Raw genomic sequence first — 12141 nt, 5'->3', positions numbered from 1 at the left:
TAGATCTGGTGAGAGCACTCAGACTCTACATTTCTCGTACGGCGCCCCTGCGCCGCTCGGATGCACTCTTTGTCCTTGTCGCTGGCCAGCGTAAAGGGACACAAGCTTCCAAGTCAACCCTGGCTCGGTGGATCAAGGAACCAATTCTCGAAGCTTACCGTTCCTCGGGGCTTCCGGTTCCCTCAGGACTGAAGGCCCATTCTACCAGGGCCGTGGGAGCGTCCTGGGCCTTGCGACACCAGGCTACGGCTCAGCAGGTGTGTCAGGCAGCTACCTGGTCGAGCCTGCACACTTTCACGAAACACTATCAGGTGCATACCTATGCTTCGGCAGATGCCAGCCTAGGTAGGCGAGTCCTTCAGGCGGCAGTTGCCCACCTGTAGGACGGAGCCGTTACGGCTCTATTATGAGGTATTATTTACCCACCCAGGGACTGCTTTTGGACGTCCCAATTGTCTGGGTCTCCCAATAAGGAGCGACAAAGAAGGGAATTTTGTTTACTTACCGTAAATTCCTTTTCTTCTAGCTCCAATTGGGAGACCCAGCACCCGCCCCTGTTTTTGTATACACATGTTGTTCATGTTAAATGGTTTCAGTTCTCCGATATTCCTTCGGATTGAATTTACTTTAAACCAGTTTATAATTTTTTCCTCCTTCGGGCTTTTGCACCAAAACTGATGAGCCCGTGGCAGCACGGGGGGTGTATAGGCTGAAGGGGAGGGGCTTTACACTTTTAGTGTAATACTTTGTGTGGCCTCCGGAGGCATAGCTATACACCCAATTGTCTGGGTCTCCCAATTGGAGCTAGAAGAAAAGGAATTTACGGTAAGTAAACAAAATTCCCTTCTTTTCTGTCAACTCCCCCCTGCTCCAAGGCTGCCGCCTTCTCTCAGGCCGTGGCATCCTTGCAGGCCAACGGAGTAATTGTACCGGTTCCCGCCCAGGAACGGTTCAGAGGTTTCTACTCAAATCTCTTCCTAGTCCCCAAAAAGGACGGTTCCTTCCGGCCCATCCTGGATCTCAAGCTTCTCAACAAGCATGTTCAGGTGCGGCATTTTCGCATGGAGTCTCTGCGATCAGTCATTGCCTCAATGACCCAAGGGGATTTCCTGGCATCCATCGACATCAGAGATGCCTATCTGCATGTGCCAATTGCAGTTTCACACCAGCGTTGGCTACGTTTTGCAATCGGAGAGGAACATTTCCAATTCGTGGCTCTCCCCTTCGGGTTGGCCACAGCTCCTCAGGTATTCACCAAGGTCATGGCAGCAGTGGTTGCGGTTCTGCACCTCCAGGGGTTGGCAGTGATCCCTTACCTGGACGACCTTCTAGTCAAGGCTTCATCCAGCGTAGACTGTCAGCGGAGTGTCTCGCTCACTCTCGCCTCTCTAGCCCAATTCGGGTGGCTTGTCAATCTTCCCAAATCCACTCTGACTCCGACCCAGAGTCTCACGTACCTAGGGATGCAGTTCGAGACACTGCCGGCACTTGTGAAGTTGCCCTTAGTCAACCAGCAGTCCCTCCATCTGGCGGTGCGCTCTCTGCTGAGGCCCCGCCGTTATTCCCTCAGGCGCCTGATGCAGGTGCTGGGTCAGATGGTGGCATCAATGGAGGCTGTTCCCTTTGCCCAGTTCCATCTGCGTCCCCTGCAGCTGGACATTCTCCGCTGTTGGGACAAGCGGCCTTCCTCCTTGCACAGGTTAGTGGCTCTGTCGCCACAGACCAGGAGCTCTGTTCAGTGGTGGCTTCGGCCCCTCTCTCTGTCCCAGGGGCGCTTCTTTCTGGCCCCGTCCTGGGGGATCCTCACCACGGATGCCAGTGTATCCGGCTGGGGAGCGGTATGTCTCCACCACCGAGCGCAGGGCACTTGGACTCCGTCCGAGTCAGCCGTTTCGATCAATGTGCTGGAAACCAGAGCCGTGATTTTGGCTCTCCTAGCTTTTCACCATCTGCTGGCGGGCAGGCACATCCGAGTCCAGTCAGACAACGCGACAGCGGTTGCCTACATCAATCACCAAGGCGGGACACGCAGCCGCCTGGCAATGTTGGAGGTACAACGCATCCTTCAATGGGCGGAGGACTCCAAGTCCACCATATCCGCAGTCCACATTCCAGGCGTGGAAAACTGGGAGGCAGATTATCTCAGCCGTCAAACCGTGGACAGTGGCGAGTGGTCCCTGCACCCGGCAGTTTTTCAGTCAATCTGCCGCAAATGGGGCACTCCGGACGTGGACCTAATGGTATCCCGTCAAAACAACAAAGTTCCCGTTTACGTGGCTCACTCCCACGATCCTCAGGCATTCGCCGCGGACGCTCTGGTTCAAGACTGGTCCCAGTTTTTTCTGTCCTACGTGTTTCCCCCTCTAGCTCTCTTGCCCAGAGTCCTGCGCAAGATCAGAATGGAGGGCCGTCAAGTCATCCTCATTGCTCCGGACTGTCCCAGGCGAGCTTGGTACCCAGACCTGCTCCATCTGTCCGTAGAGGTGCCGTGGCATCTTCCGGACCGTCCAGACCTTCTCTCACAAGATCCGTTTTTCCGCCTGAATTCTGCGGCTCTCAGATTGACGGCGTGGCTCTTGAGTCCTGGATCTTGACGGCTTCTGGTATCCCTCCTGAAATCATCTTCACTATGACTCGGGCCCGTAAGTCTTCCTCCGCCAAGATCTATCACAGGACTTGGAAGATTTTCCTGTCCTGGTGTCGCTCTTCCGGCCATCCTCCTTGGCCATTTTCCTTGCCGACCCTTCTGTCCTTTCTACAGTCCGGTCTGCAGCTGGGACTGTCCCTCAACTCTCTCAAGGGACAAGTCTCAGCTCTGTCAGTGCTGTTCCAGCGGCGTCTCGCCCGGCTGGCTCAGGTCCGCACCTTCATGCAGGGCGCGTCTCACATCATTCCGCCTTACCGGCGGCCCTTGGATCCCTCGGACCTCAATTTGGTTCTCACGGTTTTGCAGAAACCCCCCTTTGAGCCTCTTAGGGAGGTTTCTTTGTTTCGTCTTTCACAGAAAGTGGTCTTTCTAGTGGCCATAACTTCCCTCAGGAGAGTCTCCGATTTGGCTGCGCTCTCTTCGGAGTCACCTTTTTTTGGTTTTTCATCAAGACAAGGTGGTTCTCCGTCCGACTCCGGACTTTCTTCCTAAGGTGGTCTCTCCTTTCCACCTTAACCAGGACATTACCCTACCTTCCTTTTGTCCGGCTCCTGTTCATCGCTTTGAAAAAGCGTTGCATACTCTGGATCTGGTGCGTGCTCTCCGGATCTATGTGTCTCGCACCGCTGCTCTTAGGCGGTGCACTTCTCTTTTTGTGCTAACCACAGGTCGGCGCAAGGGCCTCTCTGCTTCTAAGCCGACCTTAGCCCGTTGGATTAGGTCGACCATTTCGGACGCCTACCAGTGTTCTCAGGTGCCTCCCCCGCCGGGGATCAAGGCACACTCGACCAGAGCTGTCGGTGCCTCTTGGGCTTTCAGGCACCAGGCTACGGCTCAACAAGTCTGTCAGGCTGCCACTTGGACTAGCCTGCATACCTTTTCAAAGCACTGCCAAGTGCATGCTCATGCTTCGGCAGACGCGAGCTTGGGCAGACGCATCCTTCAGGTGGCTGTCGCCCATTTGTGAAGTTAGGCTCTGCCTACTTCTCAGTTTTTCTGTTTATTCCCACCCATGGACTGCTTTGAGACGTCCCATGGTCTGGGTCTCCCATAGGAACGATAAAGAAAAAGAGAATTTTGTTTACCGTAAATTCTTTTTCTTATAGTTCCGTATTGGGAGACCCAGCACCCTCCCTGTTGCCTGTTGGCAATTTCTTGTTCCGCGTGTTATCACCGGCTGTTGTCGTGGACAGAGTCTCCGGTTGTTCCGGTTCTTGCTCTGTTTTACTTGTGGGTGGCTATTCTCCTTCAGCTTTTGCACTAAACTGGCTAGATCTGGTTCTCCAGGGGGTGTATAAGCTCAGAGGGAGGAGCTACACTTTTAAGTGTAGTACTTTGTGTGTCCTCCGGAGGCAGAAGCTAAACACCCATGGTCTGGGTCTCCCAATACAGAACTATAAGAAAAAGAATTTACGGTAAGTAAACAAAATTCTCTTTTTTCTCATGAAATCTTATGATGAAGGCGACAGTGAATCCACTCTGACACTTAGAGATGTTAAATAGTAAGCAAGGAGAAACCCTCCTATGAAATTTTTTTTTTCTCCCCCTGAACCTATGAATATGTATACATGCTGTAGTGTCAGTGTGTTAATATACTTCCCTACTGCCATCTTCTCCAGTGTCCTGCACCATTCTGCCCCTCTCAGTAACGTCACCGCTCTTCAGATTCTTGGGGTCACACTGCACTCGGAAATGGCATTTACAATGTAAGTCTCTGGAGTGTCAGAACAAGGCTCTATGGGCTTATATTGTAATAGATACTTTTGGCTAACGCACAGATCCGGAGAATGTGAAGAGTGCGAACGTCGCTCATCCGAAGGATTGTGACTTGCCTTAATTGGATGAAAAATGAAACTGTAACATCTAATCAATGGATGTCCAATTTTACTCTGATCTTATTTGTGAAGCAATTTAAATTATTCCATGTAAGATTAATGTCATTAAAGCGAGCCTTTGGCCAACGGTGTCGCAGTAAATGCTTAATGCATTGTTAAAGTATCTGGTGTGCTGTTTGGTTGGCTGAAAGCCACATCAGGAAGATTACAATCTATTGCAACGGCGAGCCTGCTCGTGACAGAATGAGAAGGGTCAGGTTGAACTCCCCGCTATACCAGAGGTCTCAAAGACGCGGGTTGCATTCAGACCCCAAGGCTGCTTGTTGCGGCTCACAGACACCATGACAATCGCAGCTCTATGCTGGGAGTTGGCACCGGCAGGACTTTACTGCAATTTAATCATTTGCGGTGCCGTGCAGAGATGCTGTCTGCACTATACCAATGGCTGCGGCCCGCCAATCAGATGCAAGGAATTGACGTCGCTGTATGACGTCACCTCCTTGCATCTGATTGGCCGGCAGTAGTCATTGGTATAATGCAGACAGCTGCTCAGCATATTACCGCAAATTATTCAATTGTAGTAAAGTCTTGCCGGTGCCAGCCCCCGGCGTAGAGCTGCGATAGTCACTGTCCGCAACAAGCAGGTGCGTGCTCACGATCAGGACCAGCTGCGGCGGCCTGGCCCGCCCCTCCCCTCCCCTCCTCTCCTCAGAGCCGCCCCGCCCCTCCCCTCCTCATAGCCGGCCCGCCCCCCGCAGCTGAGATCCGATTGCATGATCGGACTTCAGTCGCAGTGGCACTCGGCTCTCCCTGTGCTGCCAGCGTGAGCAGAGTGTCATGCGAGGATCGCATTAGTCCCCGTGTGGCCCCGGCCTTAAACTACTAAAACAGTTACACGTAATACTCCACAATGTACATTGGATAAAATAATTTCTTCGGCGCTCCATTGGGAGACCCAGACGATTGGGTGTATAGCACTGCCTCCGGAGGCCACACAAAGCATTACACTAAAAAGTGTAAGGCCCCTCCCCTTCTGGCTATACACCCCCAGTGGGATCACTGGCTCACCAGTTTTCTGCTTTGTGCGAAGGAGGTCAGACATCCACGCATAGCTCCACTGTTTAGTCAGCAGTAGCTGCTGACTATGTCGGATGGAAGAAAAGAGGGCCCATATGGGGCCCCCAGCATGCTCCCTTCTTACCCCACTTGTGGTTTGTAAGGTTGAGGTACCCATTGCGGGTACAGAGGCTGGAGCCCACATGCTGTTTTCCTTCCCCATCCCCCTGAGGGGCTCTGAGGAAGTGGGATCTTACCGGCCCCCATGCCCTGAGGCCGGGCTCCATCCACAGACCCAGTGAACCTGCTGGATACGGAGCTGGGTACCGTTCAGGGACAAGGCCCTGCAACTTTCAGGTACTCTGTGTCCCCGTACAGACAGGCACGCACACGCCAGACTTGCTGGGTGTGTTAGTGCGCCGGGGACAGTAGCGCTGCACGCTGGGGTTTGAGTCACAGCAGCTTAGCTGTGTGACTTCATGTGCTGGGAACTACCGCGCCGGCCACTCTCGTAGCGGCGGCGCGGCTGGGACTTGTAGTGCGCCGGGGACTTAGCGCCGATCGCGCTTTTACGGCGGCGGCGCTTATAAATTTAGTCCCCGGCTTTTGCGGCCTAGCTCCGCTTCGTTCCCGCCCCCTCCCTGTCAATCAGGGAATGGGACAGACGCTGTGCAATCGTCAGCGCCGAGGGCTGGAGCCTTATTTACATGCTCCAGCCCTCTCACTAGGCACAGTGGGACGCAGGTTTCCCGCTTTTGGTCTGAGCACGCCCAGGGCCCGCCCCCCCCTCCACAGGACGCCGGCAGCCATTCCTGCATGCAGTCTGGCTGGAGGACGGACACAGGCTCTGGGAGACCCAGACTAGGGATTTCTGGCGACCACACACCCGCGTTTAGCGGGCGGTAAGCAGCACATTAGTGCTGGCCCCACTAGTGCCACAGTGTTGTATTGGTGTACTTTTTCCTGTACCAGATATATATATATATATATATATATATATATATATATATATATATATATATATATATATATATATATATATATATATATATATATATATATATATATATATATATATATATATATATACTGCACTGTACGGTCACTTCTTGGCTGTATACCCCTATATTGCTCTGAGGAGACAGCAACATGTCATCCACAAAACGCAAGGGTGCCAAGGCACGGGCTGTATACACTGCTTGTACAGCATGTGGGGCTAATCTACCAGCAGGCTCCAACGACTCTCATTGTGTGCAATGTTCAGTCCCAGTGGCACTTCGTCAGCCAGAGCCTATGGTGGTGGTAGCCCAGGCAGAGACGCCTGTGAACCCTACCCCGGTGACGGGGACAGAATTTGCAGTCTTTACTGATAAAATGTCTGTGACTATGACAAAAATCCTGGAGACCTTGCAGTCCAGGCCAGTTGCTCAGACCATGGACACTGCTGTGTCTATGTTCCCCGGTCCCCCTCAGTTGGAACTAATCCGTACTTCAAGGGGGTCCCAGGCATCACAGGCTGAGGGCTCTGACTCTGATGACAGTCCCAGGCCGCCTAAGCGAGCTCGCTGGGAGAGACCCTCCACGTCATCACGCGGGTCAGGGTCTCAGCGAGAAGGGTCTCTATATGATGAGACAGAGGTGGGTGATCAGGAGTCTGGTCCTGACACCGCACTCAATTTGGATACGCCAGATGGTGACGCCATGGTAAATGACCTTATAGCGGCCATCAATAGGCTGTTGGATATTTCTCCCCCAGCCCCTTCAGCAGAGGAGGCAGCTGCCCAGCAGGAGAAATTCCATTTCCTGTATCCCAAGCGTAAATTGAGTACTTTTCTGGACCACTCTGACTTCAGAGAATCAATCCAGCAACACCATGCTTATCCGGACAAGCGTTTTTCCAAACGTCTGAAGGATACACGTTATCCCTTTCCCCCTGACGTGGTCAAACGCTGGACCCAGTGTCCAAAAGTGGACCCTCCAATATCCAGGCTTGCAGCTAGATCCATAGTTGCAGTGGAGGATGGGGCTTCACTTAAAGATGCCAATGACAGACAGATGGACCTTTGGTTGAAATCTGTCTATGAAGCTATTGGCGCGTCGTTTGCTCCAGCATTCGCGGCCGTGTGGGCGCTCCAAGCTATTTCAGCTGGTCTGGCACAGGTGGACTCTTTCTTAAGTCCAGCAGTGCCGCAAGTGGCGTCCTTAACTACGCAAAGGACTGCGTTTGCGACCTACGCTATCAATGCGGTACTAGACTCTACGAGCCGTACCTCAATGGCATCCGCCAACTCTGTAGTTTTGCGCAGAGCCTTGTGGTTAAAAGAATGGAAAGCAGATTCTGCTTGTAAAAAATGTTTAACCAGCTTGCCATTATCTGGAGACAGACTGTTTGGTGAGCAATTGGCGGAAATCATTAAACAGTCCAAAGGTAAGGACTCTTCCTTACCCCAGCCCAGATCAAGCAAACCTCAACAGAGGAAGTGGCAGTCAAAGTTTCGGTCCTTTCGAGGCTCGGGCAAGCCCCAATTCTCCTCGTCCAAAGGGACTCAGAAAGAGCAAAGGAGCTCTGATTCCTGGCGGACTCACTCACGCCCCAAGAAAGCAACCGGAGGTACCGCTTCCAAGGCGGCTGCCTCATGACTTTCGGCCGCCTCCCTCCGCATCCTCGGTCGGTGGCAGGCTCTCCCGCTTTTGCGACATTTGGCTGCCACAGGTCAAAGACCGGTGGGTAACAGACATTTTGTCTCACGGGTACAGGATAGAGTTCAGTTCTCGTCCTCCGCCTCGGTTCTTCAGAACTTCCCCACATCCCGACCGAGCAGATGCCCTTCTGCAGGCGGTGCATTCTCTAAGAGCAGAAGGAGTGGTGGTCCCTGTTCCTCTTCGGGAACAAGGACAAGGTTTTTACTCCAATCTCTTTGTGGTGCCAAAAAAGGACAGCTCATTCCGTCCTGTTCTGGACCTAAAACTGCTCAACAAGCATGTGAACGCCAGGCGGTTCCGGATGGAATCCCTCCGCTCAGTCATTGCCTCAATGTCTCAAGGAGATTTCCTAGCATCAATAGACATCAAAGATGCTTATCTCCACGTGCCGATTGCTACAGAGCACCAACGCTTTCTACGCTTCGTGATAGGAGACGACCATCTTCAGTTCGTAGCTCTGCCATTTGGTCTGGCGACAGCCCCACGGGTGTTCACCAAGGTCATGGCGGCAGTGGTAGCAGTCTTGCACTCTCAGGGACACTCTGTGATCCCTTACTTGGACGATCTACTTGTCAAGGCACCCTCTCAGGAGGCATGCCAACTCAGCCTGAATGTTGCACTGGAGACTCTCCAGACGTTCGGGTGGATCATCAACTTCTCAAAGTCAAACCTGGCACCGACTCAATCACTAACGTATCTTGGCATGGAGTTTCATACTCTTTCAGCGATAGTGAAGCTTCCGCTGGACAAGCAGCGGTCACTACAGACTGGGGTGCAGGCTCTCCTTCAAAGTCAGTCGCACTCCTTAAGACGCCTCATGCACTTCCTCGGGAAGATGGTGGCGGCAATGGAGGCGGTTCCGTTTGCGCAGTTTCATCTGCGCCCACTTCAATGGGACATTCTCCGCCAATGGGACGGGAAGTCAACATCCCTGGACAGGAAAGTCTCCCTTTCCCAGACGGCCAAGGACTCTCTGCAGTGGTGGCTTCTTCCCACCTCATTATCACAGGGAAGATCCTTCCTACCACCGTCCTGGGCGGTGGTCACGACAGACGCGAGTCTGTCAGGGTGGGGAGCAGTTTTTCTCCACCACAGGGCTCAGGGTACGTGGACCCAGCAGGAGTCCACCCTTCAGATCAATGTTCTGGAAATCAGAGCAGTGTATCTTGCCCTACTAGCCTTCCAGCAGTGGCTGGAAGGAAGGCAGATCCGAATTCAGTCGGACAACTCCACAGCGGTGGCATACATCAACCACCAAGGGGGGACACGCAGTCGGCAAGCCTTCCAGGAAGTCCGGCGGATTCTGATGTGGGTGGAAGCCACGGCCTCCACCATATCCGCAGTTCACATCCCCGGCGTAGAAAACTGGGAAGCAGACTTCCTCAGTCGCCAGGGCATGGACGCAGGGGAATGGTCCCTTCACCCGGACGTGTTTCAGGAAATCTGTCGCCGCTGGGGAAGGCCGGACGTCGACCTAATGGCGTCCCAGCACAACAACAAGGTCCCAACCTTCATGGCACGGTCTCGCGATCACAGAGCTCTGGCGGCAGACGCCTTAGTGCAAGATTGGTCGCAGTTCCGGCTCCCTTATGTGTTTCCACCTCTGGCACTCTTGCCCAGAGTGCTACGCAAGATCAGATCCGACTGCAGCCGCGTCATACTCGTCGCCCCAGACTGGCCAAGGAGGGCGTGGTATCCGGATCTGTGGCATCTCACGGTCGGCCAACCGTGGGCACTACCAGACCGACCAGACTTGCTGTCCCAAGGGCCGTTTTTCCATCGGAATTCTGCGGCCCTGAACCTGACTGTGTGGCCATTGAGTCCTGGATCCTAGCGTCTTCAGGATTATCCCAAGGGGTCGTTGCCACCATGAGACAGGCTAGGAAGCCCACGTCCGCTAAGATCTACCACAGAACGTGGAGGATATTCTTATCCTGGTGCTCTGCTCAGGGAGTGTCTCCCTGGCCATTTGCATTGCCTACATTTCTTTCTTTCCTGCAATCTGGGTTAGAAAAAGGTTTGTCGCTCGGCTCCCTTAAAGGGCAAGTCTCGGCGCTATCCGTCTTTTTTCAGAAGCGTCTTGCACGACTTTCTAAGGTACGCACGTTCCTGCAGGGGGTTTGTCATATCGTACCCCCGTACAAGCGGCCGTTAGATCCATGGGATCTGAACAGGGTACTAGTTGCCCTCCAGAAGCCGCCCTTCGAGCCTCTGAGGGAGGTTTCACTTTCTAGACTATCACAGAAAGTGGCTTTTCTGGTAGCGATCACATCTCTTCGGAGAGTGTCTGAGCTAGCAGCGCTGTCATCCAAGGCTCCCTTCCTGGTCTTCCACCAGGACAAGGTAGTGCTGCGACCCATTCAGGAGTTTCTCCCGAAGGTGGTATCCTCTTTTCATCTTAATCAGGATATCTCTTTGCCTTCTTTTTGTCCTCATGCAGTTCATCGGTATGAGAAGGATTTACATTTGTTAGATCTGGTGAGAGCACTCAGAATCTACATTTCCCGCACGGCGCCCCTGCGCCGTTCGGATGCACTCTTTGTCCTTGTCGCTGGTAAGCGCAAAGGGTCGCAGGCTTCTAAGGCCACCCTGGCTCGATGGATCAAAGAACCAATTCTTGAAGCCTACCGTTCTGCTGGGCTTCCGTTTCCATCAGGGCTGAAGGCCCATTCTACCAGAGCCGTGGGTGCGTCCTGGGCATTACGACACCAGGCTACGGCTCAACAGGTGTGCCAGGCAGCTACCTGGTCGAGTCTGCACACTTTCACCAAACATTATCAGGTGCATACCTATGCTTCGGCGGACGCCAGCCTAGGTAGAAGAGTCCTGCAGGCGGCAGTTGCCTCCCCGTAGGGGAGGGCTGTCTTCGCAGCTCTAACATGAGGTATTCTTTACCCACCCAGGGACAGCTTTTGGACGTCCCAATCGTCTGGGTCTCCCAATGGAGCGCCGAAGAAGAAGGGAATTTTGTTACTTACCGTAAATTCCTTTTCTTCTAGCTCCTATTGGGAGACCCAGCACCCGCCCTGTTGTCCTTCGGGATTTTTGGTTGTTTTTCGGGTACACATGTTGTTCATGTTGAACGGTTTTCAGTTCTCCGACGTTACTTCGGAGTGAATTTGTTTAAACCAGTTCTTGGCTTTCCTCCTTCTTGCTTTTGCACTAAAACTGGTGAGCCAGTGATCCCACTGGGGGTGTATAGCCAGAAGGGGAGGGGCCTTACACTTTTTAGTGTAATGCTTTGTGTGGCCTCCGGAGGCAGTGCTATACACCCAATCGTCTGGGTCTCCCAATAGGAGCTAGAAGAAAAGGAATTTACGGTAAGTAACAAAATTCCCTTCTTTTACAACTTGGAAGAAACCTCCCCTTCCCCCCACCTAGCCTGTTCCAAACTACATTTGTCTAATAGATGCTGTTTTTCATAAACATATTGTTTTTTTGTAGTCAAAACAAGAGAAGATGGCATGTAGAGACAAAAGTATGCAGGATCGACTGCGCTTAGGCCACTTCACTACTGTGCGCCATGGAGCTTCTTTCACTGAGCAATGGACCGATGGATACGCCTTTCAAAACCTCATCAAGTAAGCGAGTGTTGATTTTTTTGGCTGATAAAGTTCAGTATTTACTATCGTCTATATTTTGATTACCGCATATACTTGAGTATAACCCGACCAGAGTATAAGCCAAGGCCCCTAATTCTACAACAAGAAACTGGGAAACCGTATTGACTCAAGTATAAGCCTAGGCAGGGAAATGCAGCAGCTACCGATAAAATGTACTGTGCCCTATCCTTGTCCCCCCTTGTAGTAATGTGGCCATCCTTGTCCCCCCTTGTAGTAATGTGGCCATCCTTGTCCCCCCTTGTAGTAATGTGGCCATCCTTGTCCCCCCTTGTAGTAA

At 52.7% G+C, this 12141-nt stretch overlaps 1 protein-coding gene across 2 annotated transcripts in view; it reads left to right on the top strand.

Moving 5' to 3' along the window:
* Positions 1 to 12141, top strand: part of TLK2 (tousled like kinase 2) — a 197334-nt gene that overhangs the window by 85793 nt on the left and 99400 nt on the right. For both annotated transcript variants that reach the window (XM_075350289.1, XM_075350288.1), the window contains exon 10: positions 11686 to 11822. In XM_075350289.1, the coding sequence (XP_075206404.1) occupies positions 11686 to 11822 (137 nt within the window). The remainder of the gene's footprint in view (positions 1 to 11685; positions 11823 to 12141) is intronic.

The sequence above is a fragment of the Anomaloglossus baeobatrachus genome, chromosome 5, assembly GCF_048569485.1.
Source record: "Anomaloglossus baeobatrachus isolate aAnoBae1 chromosome 5, aAnoBae1.hap1, whole genome shotgun sequence".
Classification (NCBI taxonomy): domain Eukaryota; kingdom Metazoa; phylum Chordata; class Amphibia; order Anura; family Aromobatidae; genus Anomaloglossus; species Anomaloglossus baeobatrachus.
This window is presented reverse-complemented; position numbering and strand designations above follow the sequence as displayed.